Source organism: Euwallacea fornicatus, chromosome 3, assembly GCF_040115645.1.
Source record: "Euwallacea fornicatus isolate EFF26 chromosome 3, ASM4011564v1, whole genome shotgun sequence".
NCBI lineage: Eukaryota > Metazoa > Arthropoda > Insecta > Coleoptera > Curculionidae > Euwallacea > Euwallacea fornicatus.
Window position 1 is genome coordinate 2,284,642 of NC_089543.1, and position 20,763 is coordinate 2,305,404.

Here is a 20,763-nt window from a genome sequence, read left to right on the forward strand (position 1 = left end):
CGCCTTTTGGATAGATTTAAAGGGCCTGTGCAACTAGAAAAACCGTAGCTCCGCGGCCACCTCATCACAGATTTAACATGAAAAGAGGGGGAAGACTAACAACCGATTTATTTAATAAACTAGATTTACGTACGTGTGTATAAATTTGAAGAACATGTTCTTACTGTACAAAAATCGTATACTACGAGAATACTAATAAACTCATCACTTGCATAGCTTATTTATATGGTAGTTAAATTGGAGAGAGACTTCTCTTTTCCGTGAGAGTTAGCTCTGGATGCCAAACATCTATGATTAAAACTAATCGAAAATCACTCCCATTGTGCCATACTTCGTGCTCGAAACTGTCATCAAAAATGATGATATCCCCTTCTTTCCAACTCCTAAAAGGTGTCGTAAAATCTAAAAATCCTTAAAAATGTAAATTGCACCTCACCGCATCTCCTCGGCCACCCTAATGAACGTTTCAGGAGGTACTTTAAGTCCTAAATGAACTCGAAGTCTACAGTTAGTAGGGCCACAATGAGGCCAAACGTGAGTTCCCGGATGTATTACACTAAATTTAGTTTGGCCCCTTCTGCAACCCCTTGCGTAGGGAAAACGTTGAATAATGCTACATGTGATAGGGGTTTTTGCGCAATTTTTTGAATGCTTTTGACCTCTGGCAAATAATTCTAACTGCTTCCAAGTTCCAGTGTCTTTAAGATTTTCAGCTTCGTCCTCGAAGTAACCGCGGTCACTCAAAGCGGAAAGTCCTTCACGTCTAATTTCTTTCCAATTATCAGTTAAGGCCAAAAATAACTTTTCATATATAGCGAGATCTTTAAGTTCCCACCACGGTTTGGCAGTCAGTCTGTCAACATTATATAGAGATCTTTGATATCTGGACATAAACACTTTTTGCTCCACACCCTCTTCGTATATCTACGCAAAATTTTTTTTAAAGAGATAACAAATAGGAGTATGTAACTCACCTTCACTGCTTCATCATTTTTGCCAAGACGTGCAAGGGCATCTCCTAAATGGAAGTAAAACCTGCCATTGACGACTCCAGGAGCTCCTTTTTTTAGACCCCTACTCAAATAGTCAATAGACGCTTTCAAATCATTATCTACAGTTTTTAAAATAAAACCATAGTGAACCAGAGCAAAACCATCGTCTGGCCACTTTGATAGTACTCTTTGGAGTACTGATCTAGCTTCCTCAACTCTGGCAGCTAGAATGTGTTTTCTGAGCCAAAAACATAAAATTTCGACAATTTACTCACAGATTAACTGTCAAATAGGTTACAGCCAGGGTGTTTAAAACGGAAGAATTTTCAGGAAATCTCTCTATTAATTGCCAATGGACAGCTATAGCTTTCTTGTATTGCCCTGTAAATAGTTGTTTAAAATAAAGAATATATATAAATCATATCAGCTAACCAATAAAACGTGCTCTGTTGATGTATCGATCAGCAATTTGAATATATAACCGATTGGGAACAGAAGGAGTGTTAAGGGCACGTAAATAATAGGTGAGAGCTTCACTTAGGATATCATTGCTTTGCTGTTCTTCGGCCAAATTATCCAGAGCCTTGGCTTTGCCATAGAGTGAACGAGGAGACAGGGGGTATTGGTCAAGAAGCGCCTCAAACATTTTATTAGCATAAGCCGCGTTCTAGTCAAACACAAAAACAGTTAGTAGTAAAGGGAATGACAAAAACTCACTTTGAATAATGTAAAATATCAATCAATTCATATTAACAGAGGTGCGGATGATTAATAAAAATTGACCGATGTAAGAACAAAGAAATTAATATAAGGCGCATAAAAACATTGTACTATAAAGTCTCGTTTTTTTAATGCGAGCATAAAAATAACATTCCATTTTTAGTAAACGAAAACTGCAGGTTAAAGCATAGCGTTTTATGGCTACTTTGAACTTAATAAATTACAGGGAATTTGTAACGACTGTAAAGGCGAGAAATACTAGTTTCCCTGAAATAAAGAATACTTATGTAAGTAGCAATCATGTGAATTTTCAAAATCACCAGTTTTATGAAACACCAACCTTGTCTAACTGCTCAAAAGCAGCATCAATATCTTCCCTAATTTCATAATCATCCTTATTAGTTATGTCTGAATGTTCATAAACTTCTCTGTCGGAATCACCCTCATCACCCACATTGATATCTACAATATAATATGGTTCACTAATAGTGACATTTTTCATTTTTATCGACAAAGACAAAAATTACATAAACTGTAAAAAGTGCCACATCTTCACTTCACAGAAGATTACCTCTCCCCAATTTACCATATTTGGCTTCAAGCCTCTTTAACAGTTCCTCGTCTTCGTCTTGATCATAATTTTCGAAGTCGTCTTCGAGTTCTTCCCCTTCGTGTTCCTCTCCGTCTTCTAAGACGTCGTCTTCGTAATGTTTATCTTTAACTTCAAAATCTCCTATTATGAAGAATTGCATGAACACGTGAATTTAGAAAAGCATTTCTCATAGTATTATTCGCATATGCTCTAACCTTCAGGACTCAACGATCGCGTGTACGTTTTCCGTAAATCTTGATATTCCTCTCTAGCTGTTCGATGTTCGCTATGACTATCTTCATCGCTGTAGTCATCTTCAGAATACTCTAATATCAGTAGTGTATTTACTATTGTTTCATTGGGGTTTAATTAATAACAAACTACCTTCCGGTTCAATTTCCACGTCAGGTAAGTCAAGCTCGACTTCCTGAAGAGTGGGAGGGGGTATAATGGTGTTTCTTCTACTCAAATCTGGAGGACATTCTTCTAGCCCCTCAGAGCTTGATGATTTCGCTGGTTTCTCTATTACATCTTTAAGACGAGTACTTAAGTAAATAATATACAATTGGGTTACTTTGAGTATAACATAATACATTCAACATCAGTGCAGTACAAATACGGAAGGCCAAGCTTTTTATACCGATATTCATCTTGGGTTAAATCAATTAAGAATTCAGAACAAAATCGGTATAACGCAGGCTTAAAGATTACCAGGAAATGCAATGTTAGTTGCAAAGAATAGTAACAGATGTAAGCAGGGCAACGCAACAAAACAGTCATGCATTTACTGACCGGGTCTTCGTTTTCTAAGGAATACATTGTAGGCTACTGTCAAAAGGGCGAGTCCCACGAATATTTTTTTAGCCACTGCAAAATACATATACAAATTACATTATAATTTCAGTGTTTCAAGTTTGGGATAACAAAACGAGCCCTAAAGATAGTAAAATGCCGACGTTAAATATCAGTTATTGAATAAAAGCCAATACCATACTTTGTGGTTTTATTACAAGTTGTAAGTAAAGATAAAGATAATGTGTAATTGAGGAAAATTTGATTTAACTGTGTCTTTTGACGAAAGAAGACCAAACTATAAGTTGGGAAATCGGCAATTTACTAAATTCAGGGTTGCTTTTACTGAAATACTGATTTTATAAGAAACGATTTTTTTAGTATTAAATAAGATTTTAAATAATGAAATAAATAAATGCAAAATATTCTGATAAAATTGCATTTCCTGATTAACAAAAGTTTGCCGATACCTTACATAAATTCAGAAAATGTGGCACTTTCATACACGCATTTAGAAATAGCCTATTTGCTTTAGTTACCGGTGGAATATAAGAATTTTGCGACATCTAAACTTACCTCCAGAACTTGGCTTTAGCTCTTCCAGATCTGGTGCTCCTGCCTCCCTTTCTTCCTAAACGGTCTTAATTACTAATAAATCTAATTACAAAAATGATCTACCTTCGGCTCCTCTTTCTCATCTCTCTCTTCACTTGCAGCTTCTTCGTGTTCAACACTTTCCGCACTGACTATCTCACCCCGCTCTAAAGACCCTGATTGATCAGACCGATCGTTCTCCTCTTTACTTTCTTCCTCCTCTTCAGCTTCTTTAGAATTTTGATCGACCTCTTGAGTACCCTCATCTTCCTCGCTTACCTCTGCAGATAATACTGTGTCTTCCTCAGAATCTTCGTCAGATCTCGGAGTTGACGAATCCTCCTCAGTTTCAGTTGTGTCATCCTCTTCGATACCTTGAGATTGATCCTCCTCCTCCTCATTGTCATCTTCTGTGTTATTTTGTTCAGATTCAGAATAAGTCTCATCATCGTCTTCGTCCTCTTCGTGTTCATCGTCCTTATGACTTTCTTGAACCTCAGGCGAATGATCGTCATGGTCATCTACGCTTTGATCGATCCACCCCTCAAATATTTGTGAATAGCGGGATTCTGATTCTATGCTCTCAACTGCAATGATTATTGTTTATGAGGTATTTGTTTGTATTTCGTTTACTTACGTTCATTAAGTCCCTGATTTTCCTTAATTATGAGCCCTACAAGGATAATTAAGGCGGAGAAGAGGAAGAAGAAGACTATTTTGGCGCAAATATTTCCCCCAGTTCCTCCTTCTTTATGTACGTGGATGTTGAGGTCTTCATTTGAAGCCAGATATGCATCAGTTTCATCTAAATATTTTTTTACCCGAGTTAGGGTGCAAACTTTAATATTTTTTCTTAATATATGCATGGTAATTACACGATAAACAACGTGCCAAGAACTTTAAAAATAGAGCAAGGCATTCTAAAAATATCCCAGAAAAGCGCATTTCAAGGGCTTTACCTTTCTTTTTCTTCTTATCCTTCCGTTTCCGGGGTTGAACATCGCCCGACATTTTCGGGAAAGGGTTGGAAAGGTTACAAGCGTGGTACCACCATGCAAAATAATTGGACTGCGTTTAAGTTACTTAACTAAGACAATAAGCGAGGTGGTCCGATCGTTCTCGAGCGTTCACGGCATGAGACAGCTTAATTCTGTTTTCTGAAACAGAAAATAGAAATATGGTTTAGGGGTCTTGGAAGTGGAGGGTCAGGGACATGAGAATGATGCATAAATTTGTTGTTGGTTCAGTACGCTAATAGAGAACAAAATGGTCACTTACTTCGTACCCACCAGTCATTGAATGAAGCGTACAATGTACAAATTAATATTTAAGGCAATAATTATTCAGTATATAACACAAATTTTTAAAAATTGTAGTATTTTTTGCAAATCTATTATTAAAATAATTTTCATATACATATAAGGAGTTTAAATAAAACATTCTGTTTGGTCCGGTTTCTGGCATTTGTATTAAGTCGGGTTTTAAAACTTTGCGTTGATTCCAGCAATGTAATTTATTAGTCATTAAATGAGAAGTAAAATAAGACCGAAACAAAAAATTGTTATTGCCTGATATATACTAGAATGTGCACGATACAAAAATATATACACAAATTGCAAATGGCATCTAAAAAAATAATGGCGACTTGCAATATTCTAATAAGATCGAAAATTAAGTAACTCAATTGAAGGCATGCAAATCAATTCATTTAATATCCCCCTTTAACTATGCAAAATCAAGAACACAATTTTATTAATCTAGGTGTAAGCGATTAATCTTCAAATTTTCAATACCGATTTAAAAAATACCTGAACATGAGCATCGTGCTCAAAAGCACCTCTCACGTATAGAGGACTGATACCGTTAAAACCTTTTACATCCCCTTCCGCGTTTAACAATTATTATCCAATTTCAATCTCAAATCTTAATCTCTTACAGTAATATTACGGTAAATCTCTATATTAATAAAACAGGATATATAATATTTCGCAAAAAACTAGTAACAGTATTTGAAATAAAATTGTGATGCGTAAATATAGGTAGGTATTTATTATCGACGAAGACAGGTTTTCTAGCGCATCAGTGCGAATAGGAAGTTGTGATACACATAATACCACTACACAACTACAATTAGTTACTTAATTAGATATAGACTTAAGTGGTATCACCATCACTGGTGGCGTGTATCAAATCAAATTTGGCAAAATCAAATAAAACATCCAAAATCTATTCCTTGTCGGGTAATAAAAACGAGCAAAAGTAATTATTCGGAAATGTTATGTAGATTTATCACGACCATGCCAAACTAATAAGTACATACAGGGCCGCACTTGCCCTGAAAAACATTGGAATTTTTTCCTAAACCCCACCGTCAATTGTAAAGAAGCAGGAAGTATAACAAATCCAACATTAAGATAGTAATTCATAATAAAATCGATTGACGTCTTTTCGCTACAATCCCAACAACAATCATCAATAATTATTGCTTTTGACGTATGTAAGCATTTCTTAGAAAGCTCATTCATTTCCACCTTCCAAGAAGGCTTTTAATACGTTCCTGCTTAGTTGGAAAGCTCTTTGACTCGATACAAAACCGATTAGCATTCGAGGGGTGGTGCTGGGCTGTAGAAGGGAGAAAATGGTCTTTCGTAAGGGCACCAAAACGTGGGAAACGTGGATCTTCAATAGTCACACCGTCGCCACGCGCCCTTATTGTGTTACACCCATTGCCCGATTTCGATTTCGAAACAAAATTGAAAAACTACTATCGAGGTGTGCAGCTCACCTATGGATTAGGGTTGAAATTTCAACCCTATGTTGTTTTTTTTTTATTGGGTGTGCTGGCGTGTGGCCTGCAGAAAAAATCTTCGACATTTAGGCTCAGATGGTCATAAAACAGGTGTTTATTGTGGGTTTTTTAAGGGTCAGAAAAGGTTAGGTGCCTTGCTGTATAACTTCTAGGTTCAAAGTTGTTTGATTGTAATTTATGAGATGATCGATAACGCAGCACAAAAGACATCGGTCCGGTTTGCGGAAATCCAAGCCTTCACAGACTGAAGTAATCGTAAGTCGTTCTTCTAGTTGTCTAATTCTGCATAGACAAATACCAGGCACTTATTTTAAAGAATTTAAAATTTGTTTGAATATAGGAAGAATATTTTTATATTTTGTTTTTAATTCTTGAAGTGAATTGAAGAGAACCATACCATTATAATAAAATCTGAAATAACTTGCAATTAATGTTTAAAACATTTTACCAAAAATAGAAAATTTTATTATTTTTTTATACAAATTGTGAAAAATATTACTTTGTTAACAAGTAATGCAAAATTCAAATGTTATTTGTCGTAGTTACCTAAAATGTCAGATTAAATTTTGTCTTTTTTCGGCAAAGTTGTTATTTACAATAAACCGAAGGTCATTCATTGGGAGTCGTTTAGAAATTAGCGAATATGACAACCCAATGGGAAAATTTGGTGAGTGAGGATCACACGCGACTTGACTGTAGTCAATTTTTCGTAAGAGGAAATAGGAAGTTTATTACGAACAGTATTGCCAATGTGCAATTTTATGCCTGATTTCCAGAAATTTATTCATAAGAACTCGGTCTTTTAACCCAGGGAGTACAAAGAGGTTGATGTCATTGAAAGTTCCAAAAAATTCGCAAGCAGCAAAGATTCAGATGTTCACTCAACTACTGATGTCTGATTTAATCTCATATTTTTGAAATGAGTGCTTCATTAATGAATATTGCTAATGAACTCCATAAAGACAAAACTGCAAACATACAACCAACTTGATTATCTACATCGTGGCAAAAATCAAAATAATGTTTTCATCTTTTAACAAATAAGACTATTTTTCTTTAAGAAAATTTGTTTTTGAAGCACCACCGTTATTTAGCGTAATCCCGTAAAAACGACAACGGTAGAGGATGCAACGAGTGCCAAATCGGGAGGGTGAGGCGGTCGCGTGGACTCCCGGCCACCGGGTGGGGATGAAAGTGGGGGTAAAAACGTGACCGAGCGCCGTTAGGGCCGACGTTTGATCAACAGGGTAAAACACTTTCAACATACGAACTGCCGCTGACACACGCGCTCGCATCAGCTGACAGGCGTTTTGACACGCGACTTGCTTCCGATTTTTAATTTTTTCCGATATTCTGTGATAAGTAACCATGGATCATTCTTTGGCACAAAACCCTCCTTTGCACTGGGGTTACTCGTCTTCTAATGCTCCTTCATCTTGGCAGCCCGTCACTACACGCGCTGTCAAAAGGACTCTTTCGGAAAGTGATTGTGATGATGCTTATTCTGAGGAATCTAATAAAGAACAGTAAGTCTTCTTTACTTTTAGAACTAAGGAAATATGAAATACCCCCAAAGAAAAAAAAACAAATTGTCATAAATTTTTTGCAACGGTGTCAATTTTTGTTCAAGATGTACCTCTCCAGGCGACACTGACAGTTGTCAGATGTTATCCAGAAAGAAAAGAAGAGGTGTAATTGAGAAGAAAAGAAGAGATCGCATCAATATGTCCCTATCAGAATTGAAAAGACTAGTGCCTAGTGCCTTCGAGAAGCAGGGTTCTGCTAAGTTGGAGAAAGCTGAAATTTTGCAAATGACTGTAGACCACTTGAAAATGCTGCATGCTAAAGGTAACCATTCGTTATATTTTGTGCTATAAACAAATATTTACATGTGGGGTTAAGAATTAAAATACTTAATAACGCAACGAGATAAGGGGAATTATGTTACAATGTAAAACAATTTCAAAAACACTCTACCATAAATTCCGGTAATGCCATCCAGTGATACGTTTACTGCAACGCGTCAGTTAACACGTACAATTAAACAAAAATACTGGTCATTGTAGAAAAAAAACATTTTCAATTTTAAGCCAAGAACAAAAATTTAATTTTCCTCCTTGACGACGGCACAAGTTGTTGCAAGCAGAATATACGGTTTTTATATACAGAAACATGCTGTCATCCCATAAACAAGAATATACAACAATACAAAAAAGAATGTGTTAATTTACACCCACAATTAAACGAAAGTACCGGTCATTGCAAAAAAAACGCATTCGGTTTTAAGGCAAGGGAAAAAAATAGAAATTACAAAAATTGGAATTTCTTCCTCATAAAAAGGAATGTGGGGTGTAAAACACACGGTTGTGATAGTTTAAAACCTGTTGCCCTTATGGTATCAAAAAGTTCCCACGAGGCTGACAAACAGTGTTTGCAGTTTAATGCGCAGCTGGCCCGTTAAGCGTCGTCAAATCGCTACCTATTCCCACGCCACTCTTTTAACCCTTTTTATTCCCTTTTCCACCTGCTAAACTGCGCATTTTAGTATAGTTAAGCCCACATCCGAAATATTTTATTTTTGGCATCCGTACGTATTCGGTTACGTTTGGGAAGGCAATTTTACCTCGTGAAAAGTTATACAGGGTGTTTCAAGGGGCCTTAGGTTTCAAATATATAAAATTAGTTTTTTTAAACTTGATCATCATGTTATTTAACGAAACGTCTTAATGATAAAGAACATCCCCTCTTGAAATTTCAACAAATCATTCTATGAACGTAAATGTCGATTGAAGACCTCTTTCTTAACCATTAACCTTATGTGAAAATAATACTTATTGTAATATGTACAGAGGCGTTGACATTTAGGGTCTAAATAGTGCGGCGACATCCTATATGCTAAGTTCAAGCGAGAATTATTGTTGGTTCCTCCTTTTTTTTAATAACCAATCAAAACGTTATAATACCATAAACATTTAACATCTACCGTCTAATCAATAAATTCAATTTAATATTAACGTCACCAATTAATGAAATATCTAATATTATTGTTTTCAACCGGTCCTTGTTGTGCGCCATTCCAAACGACTTAACTTGCATGTTCCGAAAAAATTGCATCTGTCGCTTATTTACTTTATTACATTAATGCCGACGTATCATAACTAAAACAGGCAACGCTAAAACCAATGACGATGATCTTACGAAGAATTTGCCGTATAAACGTATAATGTTTTTGTTACAGGGCTGGATTCCCTGGCCTACGACCCCCACAAATATGCTGTAGATTACCATGGAATGGGTTTTCGAGAGTGTTTGGCTGAGGTAATCAGATATCTAGAAAGAATTGAAGGAATGGATTCCCAGAATCCCATGAGGTTGAGACTAACCTCGCACCTGCAATGCTGCGCAGCTCAAAAGGAATTGGCTTTAAAACAAGCCAGTTCTGCGCCGTGGACTTACGGTAGTTCTCAAACCTACCCATTGCCCTCACCCAATCATGGGTCACTAAACACACACCAACCACCACCATTACCACCTCCAATTCACACTCAAAACGTTCACCATGACTTGGGTCACTACGACGTTTCGACATCTTGTACGCAAAGTATCCCTCCCATTAGCTCTACTGACAGCAGATTAGCGCCAGCCTCAACCTCCCTATTGACACCCTTGACCACGACTACGTCATCAGCTTTGGCCTATAGTCCTCATCATCAATACCCACCACCAGTGAACTCCTTTGGAATCCCTCCTTCTAGTCACCACCAGAATTACAGCCAAAGCGTGCCTACGTCACAAGGGATGAAACCCTACAGGCCTTGGGGGACTGAAATGGCCTATTGACAAACGAGGAATGCGGAAAAGTGCCTCTAGAGTCCCTTTGAAAAACATATCAACAAAATCAGCTCTAATGGTGGAATGTGATATTGAAGTTCAAATTTTGGTTTAGTGATGGTACAGAATCTGGTCAATAGTGATAAGGAAGTATGCACTGCAGAGCTTTTAGTCATACGTCACCTATAATTTATTTGTAAATAATATTTGTATAGAAATTTGTGATTTTTTTATAGACGATGAAGTGAATTAAAATATTTTATTCTTTGATAAAATTCTGTGTACGCAATATGTTCCCTATAAATGACTACTGTTTTGTGACAAAACAATTTTCTTAGAAAAGTTAATCAAGGAAATGATCTTTAGGAATTAGAAATTTCAATTTAAACGGTTTAAAAGAAACAAGACGTTACAAAAACATCTATATCTGCAGTAATAGAATATTTTCAGTTCTTTATAACTCAGGAACGGTGATAATCATACAATAAAAACATGAAGCAACAATTCCACAAATTAATTCAATATTCAGTTTCTTTACCTTTTGCTTATTTTTGGAAAACGAGTCCATACGAAGATGCAATAAATTAATACCAAATGAAAGCTTTGAGATGAAATCATTCATTCAGCAGTATGAGAATATTAATTTCAGCTTAATACCTCAAAAACGGTGATAATCAAATCACAAGGACATAAGTCCAATATTTTGAAACTTTTGTTTTTAGCGTTTTTTAAAGTAATGTAGGAACTAATTGAATAAATTAGTACTCTTTGTTACAAGACAGTTTTCTTAGAAAAATGGATTCAGGGCGCGACCTTTAGGAAAATTTAAACCCATTAAAAATATGCAACCATTGTGTAAAAGTCAATGATGAGTAAAATTGAAACGAGGACATGTCAATCAAGTGGACCTCAACTATTTTCGGAAACAATTACCATGTGATTTGCTTCTGATTAACATACGTCGGTTAATAAAATTGCCCATGGTTTATTAACTTGTATTATATGTAGAAACCCTTAATGATTTTTTTTGAAAACTATTGTGAAATTCACATTTTTTTTAACCTGCAAAAATACTTGCAACCTGCTTCACTATATGGAAAAGGTTGCTAACAAATTTGAGCCTTTTTTATCTACAAATTAGTGCTATTATGTTAAAAGTGAGTAATCCTTATTGACACTTTTTCTTTCCGTTACAAATAAACAAACTTTCTATATGATTAATGCTCGACCTAAACCACTCTTAAAATTGATTGCAAAAAGTTACTTGCATTTAATTTATTCTTTGACGGATGTATCCCAATTTATGCGTAAATTAATTCTGCAAAATATCTGTTTTTCCTAGAAGCCTCATTAGTGTCCGTAGCGGTACCTAAATTCAAATAATAATGGACATAGTTCCAGTCTCATATTCAACCCTTTCAAGTCCATTGTAAAGACTCTTTTGTGAAGAACTTTTGGCAATACATAAAAACTAGAAAAACAGGAACAATTCGAAGGGTTCGCCCTTAAAAAGATTGCAAATAAGAGCTTAAAACTGCAGCCCTTGGACTTGAAAACCCGTTCCCAACCTATCACCCGTGAAGAGGACAACAATGGGATGACCAATGTCCAGTCTTAATGGCGATATTGGCGTAAATATTCTATTTTTTGCGTCATTATTTCCAAGTGACGGTTACCTACCTAACTAAAGCTCCTGCTAACAGTCCCGTGCACGTGTGCTATTATTCCGAAGGTATTACCGGAAGTTCATTAGTTATGTATTTCACTCATGGGTGTTATATTTGAGAATTTTTTAATTTGTGTAGTATAACAATTTTGTAATACAATTAATTGATCTGCTTAATTGTAAACTTCAGGCTACATCATATTGGGGCATCCGTTTAAAAGATATTGTTAGCAAAACAGGGTCTCATATGTCTGACTTAGAAAATAAGGGTGATTACTGTACTCACTAGACCGCAGAAATATATCACTTTTTCCCCCTGTTGACCGAAGAATTTGCATAAAAATTACCGAATAAATTTATGTTTCGGGATTAATGGATAAGAGCTGTTATTTGGTGAACAAAAGTGCAAAATTCTGTTTCACTGTGTCGAAACTCGAACGTCCAATAAAAAAAAGTGTGAGCTGAAGGGAACAAGAAAATATAATCTAGTTTGACTACGCTCATATAATCAAAGGGCGTAAAAAGCAATTTTAAAGCTGACTTACTTTTCAGAATTTTTCTATTATGTATTAAATTTTTGAGAAAGGAATTTAAACCAAGAAATGATAAAAAGCTTTAAAGTTACCTGTAAGTAAACATGTTCACGAGCAAAAAAAAGGGCACTTTTCATAATCTGAGTAATAGTATAGTTAAAATTATTGTTAAATTATTTGTTAATAAAAAGAATACATTTTCTAGTAGCATCTAACGTTTAATTTATATTTTTTAAATAAATTGTCCTGGGTAACTTGTGACGATTTCGGCTTGCGAGTAATTGGTATCCGAAAATTTTATATTTTATCCTTATTTCAGCTCATGCATAGAACAAGGAAAAAACATATCAGTTTAAGGTACCATATACCTACCAATCAAGGGCCGATACCGCCTTTGATTTTTGATACATAAATTATTTCAAGATAATTATTTCCATCTACTGCAATAGTTGAATGATAAATTTATTTAAGATATGTCTTTCACATTTTACTATTTCAAACCCTACTTGGTGTTTACTTTAAACGGCCACCCATTGCAGTTAAAATATCATTTAAAAAAATTACCCAATTTCTTCTACATGTAAAAATCATTTCAAGAACAACAAAGCATCCAAATATTATCAAAATCAATTTCATAACCAAGAGACTTGCGGAACCAGATGCCTTATCTGATTTTACACTTGTTTAGGTACATATAAAAAAAAATCGAAAACTGTCACGCCAATAGCATAAAAGTATTATGAACTGAATATATCCAAAACAGACACATAACCAAAATTGTTGTAATTTTTTCCAGTTTTCGCCGAATCTACTTTTTTTCAAAATCGAAAACTACATTACACGAAAAACTGTAAACTTGATATCTAAAAACTATCAGCATAATATCTTCAAAACAGAGGATAAAAAAAATTAAAAAATTAATGGAACCCAATAATAAATGGATATTCTAATTAATATGTGGAAAGGTTGGTAACCAATCTACATGTTAATTAAGGTAACAATTATATTAATTTGGTCAAATAAATAATAATATACTAATAATATTGCAATTTAGAACCATGTCCATTCGCTGAATATAGAACACTCAAAATTACACCATCATATAACTAACATACTAAAATTGAACACGTACGTACGATTTGTTACCTGCGTCAGAGGGGAATTTTTACGTAACTTTATTGAAAGATTTATCATTCATCATCAGTATTCGAAAAGTGTTAATTCCTAATTCAGACTGAGTTTTACTATGATGTGCAAAAAAAATTAGCAATCAATACACGTATCCCTAAATATCATATTCAAATATTGACTCTCCCACGCCACAACAAAGACATAATCTCTGAGCAAAACCCTTTTTTGGTCACTTTCTGTGAATACTAAGGGATGGAAGAGAGACGAAGAGAGAATGAAAATATAGTTGCTTTAAGGCTGGTGCACGTCGGGGTTGAAATGTAATGATAGCATTGGGGTGGCGAGTCGTGGGAAATAGTTAGGAAGCCGACTCTCATACGGCTAAGTCCGCTTGACTATGGCCGAACACACGCCATTGTTTGTCAATAACTGTCACCCTAAGATGATCAAGTTCTCTTCAAATTTGTGCACCAAGTCCTAGGGTGGTCATTTTTCACTCAGATAAGGTAGTAAGTAAATTTTTTCACAAAAAAATTCAACCGCCTGTAAAATTTAAAAAAAATGAATATTTGAACTAATATGCTCTCGACTGGAGAATATTGTTACAGTATATTTTCAGGATCTGTATATAAGTACTCGAAAACACGAGTCCTGTATATACATATAATATACACTCCAGGTTGGACGGAAGCTTTGAATCTCGGAATTCGTGAATACCTAGATCTCGTGATCGTAATACAAAACTCTATATTTATGTACAGGGTGTCTCTAAATGTTCTCTATAAACTCTACCACTAATTTCTGGAGGCCGAAGTAAGATAAGTGGACTCAAGTTACTTTAATTCAAAAAGTTATGGTTCTCGAAACACAAGACGTCAATTTTTTTTTTATATTATTTGGTTTATAGTGTTTTTTATGTATAGTTTTAAGGGTAAAAAATCAAATTCTGTTTTTGATATAAAATGTAGAACGTGCCGCCAGCGCAATTTCGAATCTAGTTAAAAGGGCATAAGCGCTTTTCTGTTATTTTGTATAAAATTTCTTAAAATAAAATTTGCATTCCACAACATGTTTTATGCCAAAAAAGATACATCTTGGATGATCCTCCAAAAGTCTCCGCTTTTGAAATACGTGCAGTTAAACTTACAGGGAATGCTCTGTGTCCAACATTTAGCTATTGCTAATGATTTTTGGTAGAGTTCTAAATTTCACACCGGAAGACAAATCAATCAACAAAAATTTAGACAGATTCCAATTTATCGTCCCTCAAATTACAATATTTGACTTAATTTCTGTTATTACAAAAGAAATCATAAACAAAAAAAATTCCCAAAATATTAACTTTGATGTACTTGTTGACCCCGTATACCCTTTTTTGGGGCTATTGAGCCTCAAAACAAAAGTTTTAACAAACTGTCTAAAAATACCAACCTATTACACGAGTCCATTATTCAACGTCTCAAATTTGTAAACATAGATAAATTCTAGTATAAGAAGATAACCGCCTGCATAATCAGTCACCTAACCTTTTATCAATGGACGTCAGTAGATCCAAAAACCTAATCAGTTATTTAGGGTAAACGAAGTGAAGCCATTATTGAAAGCAGGATTCTCACGGAAATCGTTCAAAGTGTGGGAAACAAAAATTACATTTCCTTTGGCTGGTTAAATAATTAGGGGGTGGCTGAAATACAAGGGTGGAGAGTCAAGTGCAAACCGCACGGAAATCCAAAGGAGGGGACCATAGCCCGATAAAACTGTGTGAACGCTGGGTCCCGCTTTATTATGTTTTGATTCGTCGAGCTAAGTAGAGTGTTCGATCTACATTACGTTGATTTTAAATTGACGCACTTGATCATAGATTAATTTGATTTGAATTCAATTATTCGCAAAATGTCCGTGAGGAAGTTCTTTACCGGTGCTGGCCAGAATTGCATGAAAGTAAGTAAATTTTTACACATAAATATAGACCGTCAGAGTTTACAATAAAATTGTTTTTTACTCCTGAAATAATACATATTGATTTTACGTGCATATTTGCTTTACATGTGAAACAATACTATCTATTTAAATAAAGTCAATTTATGTGTGATTTTCTATTATCATGAAATCTCTAGAGTCAATAACAAATTACTACAATGTATTTCCATTTGACCAACAAAAGGTCTTTGATATGCAAATCTTAATAATAGGTTATATTCTTTTCAAATTCATAATGAACTAAAAGAATTTCTTTATAGATTTTCAAAAACTGGACCAGCCATATTCAAAGCAAGTACCACAAGAAGAGATGCAGGCACAGTTCTATCAATTCGATATCCACGTTTGGACGATCAAGTATTTCAACTGAAATAACTGTGTTAGACTACGACATAACACCCTGTATGTGTCACCAAAAGAACAACGAAATTAATGAAAATAAATTTAACGAAAGCATAGAACAACGATGGTTATGCAAATATTATTAGGAAATTATGACCTCATGTGTTTTGTTAGAAAGTGATTTTTTGGAATTCCTAAATGATGGCTGTGACGATGTATTGTATTATTTATGGTAGTCTTATATGGATTTATATTTCATTTTCACTAAATAAATATTTTGCAAATTTTTCCGAATTTTATATATTCATTCCAAAATCCTCAGCTTAAATGCCAAGCCTTTCAAGACTGGAAATAATAAGTCAAGTGTATTTACATGTTTGAGAGAAAGATTCGTTTTTAATCGATACAAAATAAACTGTTAACTTATCGACAGCCAATTTAGTCTACAAGTACTAAATGAAAACTAGGTCTGGATGGATTTCGTCATTTCCTCATCACTCGACAAGAAATTTGCAATTCTATAAAACTAAAAAACATCTAAATGTCAAATATTGTATATAATAATTTGAAAAGGCAGTAAATTAAAAAGTTAACGGTTAATGGGTGCAATCTTCATCTTAATTGCCAATTGATGAGATTGATGAGTACACATGTTAAACGTTTTCCAGATACCTATATACGTAAATTCGGATTAAATATAGATCAGATTTATTAGTGAGTTTGATAGAAAATTTGAAAAAAGTGTTAAGTGATCTATAACATCAGACATAATGGGAAAATTGGCATTTTTATCATAATAATAAAAAATGGCGACTTTATCTTAAGAGATGAGCCAAAGATTGAGAAAAAAACCTTGAAAATTTGAATTGCGTGATTTCCAAGGACCCAAAGTTAAAGCACAAATTTTAGGCAGAATTGGACGTCTTCAACGAGGACACACGAAAAAGTAGATATGGCACAGAAAATAAGAACTCCTTTATGGTTAACTTATAAATTCACCCCGTTCTCATCCAAGTATCAGGAAATGAACCAGTTACGGTACGCGATTCAACTTGAAAAATTGAGATCCCGGAAAACTGGTGCTGATTGTTCGACGAACTCGAAGCGAGTCACGTTCAGCCTTTAATACAATCTCAAAGAAAAAAACCAAAGGATTCAAGTAAGTCGGGTGACCTCGCCGGTCAATCTGTGGTATCACGTCTCCCGCAATAGAGACTAACCGTACTAACACAAAAAAACAACTTTTAATTGCATACAGGCGATAAAGAGATATGATCTACATAGATCATTTTGTACTGTAAATATATGTAAATATACATAAATATGGCCAAACTACCAAATTTAACTATATTTATGTTATAAGAACACATGTTTAAAATTATACAGGTTGACGCCTTTTCGATGAATTTATAGTCTATATGAAAAAAGTGAATGAAGACAACTTCAGGAAACTCAATCAACAATGTCTTATTGAAAAATACACAAAGCTATATTAGAAATATTTTTAGGTAACTTATTCCATTATTACTTAGATCCAACACGACAAAAAATGTCATAGTAACTATTAACGTTGTTAATAACTTAAAAAAACACTGCTTAAAAATATGTAGATTAACTTGACTGCAGTTTAAATAATTTTGTACAATTTTTTCTGAAGAATTTATCAAACATCTGCTACAGGAAATATGTTGACCAAACGTATTCAGACCACAGAGTTATTATTATTGAACGATGATTTTTGTGTATCGGGTGTATCAGGAAGAATAACTCGTTAAAATTAACCAATCATCATTGACCGATTTATCAATAACCGGGACACTTTAAGCGAACGAGTAGTAATTTTATATTGAATTAACTATTGGGGCAGCTAGTCATATAATTTAATGATTGATCGGTTTTCGATCTCTTCATGGGCCTAGTTTCATTTTTAAGTGGATACTGATTAGGGTTTGCAAGTAATTTGATTATTGCAAATAGATCGCCAGTTTAAGCGGGATTTATTTCGTTGTAAAATGGCAGATGTAAGTTACAGCAACACATTTCGTAAATTGCGCGATAATACTAATTTGAAAGATTTGTTGCTTTTATTGAAACGTATACGTGACTGCCTGAATGAAATCAACGATTACCAAACATCTCATAAACACATTTTATTACCCATTGTAGAGACTAATTTCGTTGGTAAAATGTAAAGTCCCTCTATGCTTTATAGAAAAAATTCATTCATGGGACATCATTTACATAACCACTATTTAAAAATTCGATCCAAATATTTTTTAATAAGCATAAAATACATCTAATTATGGGCCGTCTAATTTTAGGTCCCAAAGCAAAAATATTTAAAGTATTAAAGTCGGCCATTTCGGGCACGTGCTGGTCTTAGAAATGGAAACAATCGAATGGATGGAGTCACGTGTCAAGCACGCGTCCATGACGTCACTGAGGATTCAAAGTCTTTTGTGAAACATAGTACTCTGATAGACGTAGAAGGAATTAGAGTGAGTCATAAAACAGCGATAATAATTACTATTATTATTGGGCTTGAGATTCGCACTCTGAAAAATCTAAAAAACTCTTAAAGGTTTGTTGTTAACAATTAGTGCACAACAACAATCCTTTCGTAATAGATTTATTAACATGTTTACAGCTACCAAAATCATGATGATTATTAACGTTATTATTATTATTTTGATTGAGATTAATAATTACCTGGGATGTTCTAAACCATATAATAGTAAAATCTTAACCAGGGCTTATCATAAACGTCTGACACATCTGAACCACGGGCGACAAATTCGAATAATATCCTGGTTCGTCGTCTCCTAATAAAATCTCAGGAGTGAACATAAAAACATTGATAATGTATTGATCCCAATTAATCTAGGCATATATCAAGGGCTTTGAACACGCGTCATTATTATCTGAGGCACTTGAAGGGCACTTCGCTAGCCCAAAAGGCAATGGACCGTGTAAGGGCTAGAGCAGTTGGATGGACAGTGGTCATTTTACGCAATGTCCGTTTCACCCTTATAATTGAAACTAAACAGAAATAAATGTTTAACATCTGGCTTCTTCACGCGTCGTAAAGTGCAAAACCAACCAATTGTTTTCGATCTTAAATCAACGTTCCCGTTCAAAGTGACATTTTCATATTTCAATTTTGGGCTAATGCAGTCACTGCTATCGTTACGAATGCTTTATAATTTCATATCAGTTGTTACGTATATGGCAGTAGATAAAAGTTTAGTATAGAGGGTTGGCGTGATAATTATCATCGAGATAATACTTATTCGTCTTATTTTTTTTCGACGAATTACATTTAAAATACTATTCACAGTGTAAATGTGTTTAAAACCGCAATTAAACCCTATTGTGGTCATAACACTCGCATTAATATCTACGTCTGTCAAGAACGAATCAACTGAATGTCAAAAAAAATCCCCCAGAAAGGGTTAGCTATTTTAAAATCATTTTAAAGGCGTGAAAAAGGGGTGGCTATTCTTAAGGGTCTTTTATATTATTTTCATGCTTATTAGACATTGTTGGATGAATTAACATGAAATATTAATTGTTGGATATAGAAAATCATGCACAAGGTTGGTATCACATGGGTTATTTTAGTGTAGGTAAAACCGAAAAAAAAAACATTACACAGAAAAATCCAAAATTATAAGGCATTATAGTAAAATATAGTACTTTTTAGATAATAGTTAACATAGGATAAAAATATTACAAAAATGAAGAAAAATTTCCTGGAATTTTCATTATATTGTTCAATGTAGCATATTATGTTGTTAAATTATTGTATACTAATTTTGGAATATCCTGTACTTCTTTAGAAAATTGAAAATTCTCAGTGAATTGAATCAATAGTCACATTCCAAAAATCAACATAATAAGGTACTGGTGGGAGGCTAGTAATTTGTGAACTCAAAAATCTTGTCGAAAATAGGGCAATAAAAGCTAAATATGCCTGTACATTGCACACATTGCAAAATTATTTACTGATATAATTGTACAGATATTGGTAAGAATTTGTGCCAATAAACTTGAGTAGCTTTATAATTTCTATGCAATTTTTGACAATGTACTAAATGCGGAGGTAAAGTCATATCAAGTTCATTGGTACTGTACCTCTTATCACAATAAATCTTCTAAGTGGCAATGCATGGACTATCGAATAAGCACATAAATTATGTATAGCAAATATGAATTTCATATACTAACTCCTTAATTATAGACAGACTAATAAAACGTTTTTTATTTGTTTCTTTATATTTTAAACTTTTATATAGAAAGGTAGGTTTAGTGCAATTGAAGCAGAAAGATTCTTTCCCTCCAGAGGTAAGAAGACTTATAATCTTTCCATATTGATATTAAAAATTTCAATTCCTTACCGTAGCTCCAAAGTCGTTGACAAAAACGATTTAAAAAACAATACAAACTACAAACTAGAATTTTTTAGAAATATTAATTACTATTAGTTACTATTTGTTTGAAATCCGAAAAACAAAATAAACCTAATACATACAAATAAGCATAACAAAATTCCACCACTCTCAGCACTTGCATTTCCTTTAATTTTTAATATATTTTTTTTAATTTGTATAGACAGAGATAGATAATACACTAGGTAATACCCAAACAACCTAATTAAAAAAAAAAAACAAAAACAAAAACTGTCAATAAAAATTAATAGGGGTTTTCGGAATGTCTAGATTGAATTGATCTCTTTCAACTGATTTTGCGATAATCGGATTGGCTGGCCACCATTAGAAATC

General features: G+C 34.1%; 2 protein-coding genes across 6 annotated transcripts; one reads left to right on the forward strand and one right to left on the reverse strand.

Annotated features, from left to right (window-relative positions):
- Positions 1-93: 93 nt before the first annotated feature.
- On the reverse strand, positions 94-20,608 carry Asph (Aspartyl beta-hydroxylase). 5 transcript variants are annotated; one of them, XM_066302658.1, is made up of 15 exons: positions 20,514-20,608; positions 4,650-4,847; positions 4,328-4,495; positions 3,775-4,277; positions 3,673-3,727; positions 3,097-3,171; positions 2,689-2,835; positions 2,520-2,630; positions 2,284-2,445; positions 2,053-2,174; positions 1,425-1,659; positions 1,268-1,373; positions 975-1,209; positions 437-924; positions 94-383 (listed from the first exon to the last, which is right to left on the reverse strand). In XM_066302658.1, exons 2-15 carry the CDS (start codon positions 4,699-4,701, stop codon positions 233-235), a joined length of 2,610 nt encoding a protein of 869 aa, XP_066158755.1. In that variant the 5' UTR covers positions 4,702-4,847; positions 20,514-20,608; the 3' UTR covers positions 94-232. The 5 variants fall into 5 exon arrangements, with proteins under 5 accessions (XP_066158755.1, XP_066158756.1, XP_066158754.1 ...); XM_066302659.1 differs by having other exon boundaries at positions 2,299-2,445; positions 20,380-20,556; XM_066302657.1 differs by having other exon boundaries at positions 20,380-20,556.
- Positions 7,792-10,569, forward strand: LOC136350479 (hairy/enhancer-of-split related with YRPW motif protein-like). The gene is made up of 3 exons (XM_066302216.1): positions 7,792-8,025; positions 8,130-8,347; positions 9,738-10,569. The coding sequence occupies exons 1-3, from the start codon at positions 7,868-7,870 to the stop codon at positions 10,337-10,339; spliced, it is 978 nt and encodes a 325-aa protein (XP_066158313.1). The 5' UTR covers positions 7,792-7,867; the 3' UTR covers positions 10,340-10,569.
- Positions 20,609-20,763: the final 155 nt, after the last annotated feature.

What these genes read in the sequence shown, in the direction of transcription:
- LOC136350479 (XM_066302216.1), top strand. Translation starts at nt 7,868, where the DNA reads ATGGATCATTCTTTGGCACAAAACCCTCCTTTGCACTGGGGTTACTCG. An exon ending in GAGGAATCTAATAAAGAACA is followed by an intron (nt 8,026 to 8,129) that starts GTAAGTCTTCTT and finishes TTTTTGTTCAAG; the next exon opens with ATGTACCTCTCCAGGCGACA. An exon ending in GAAAATGCTGCATGCTAAAG is followed by an intron (nt 8,348 to 9,737) that starts GTAACCATTCGT and finishes TTTTTGTTACAG; the next exon opens with GGCTGGATTCCCTGGCCTAC.
- Asph (XM_066302658.1), bottom strand. Translation starts at nt 4,701, where the DNA reads ATGTCGGGCGATGTTCAACCCCGGAAACGGAAGGATAAGAAGAAAAAG. An exon ending in CGTGGAAATTGAACCGGAAG is followed by an intron (nt 2,631 to 2,688) that starts GTAGTTTGTTAT and finishes TACTGATATTAG; the next exon opens with AGTATTCTGAAGATGACTAC. An exon ending in CAACAGAGCACGTTTTATTG is followed by an intron (nt 1,374 to 1,424) that starts GTTAGCTGATAT and finishes AACTATTTACAG; the next exon opens with GGCAATACAAGAAAGCTATA.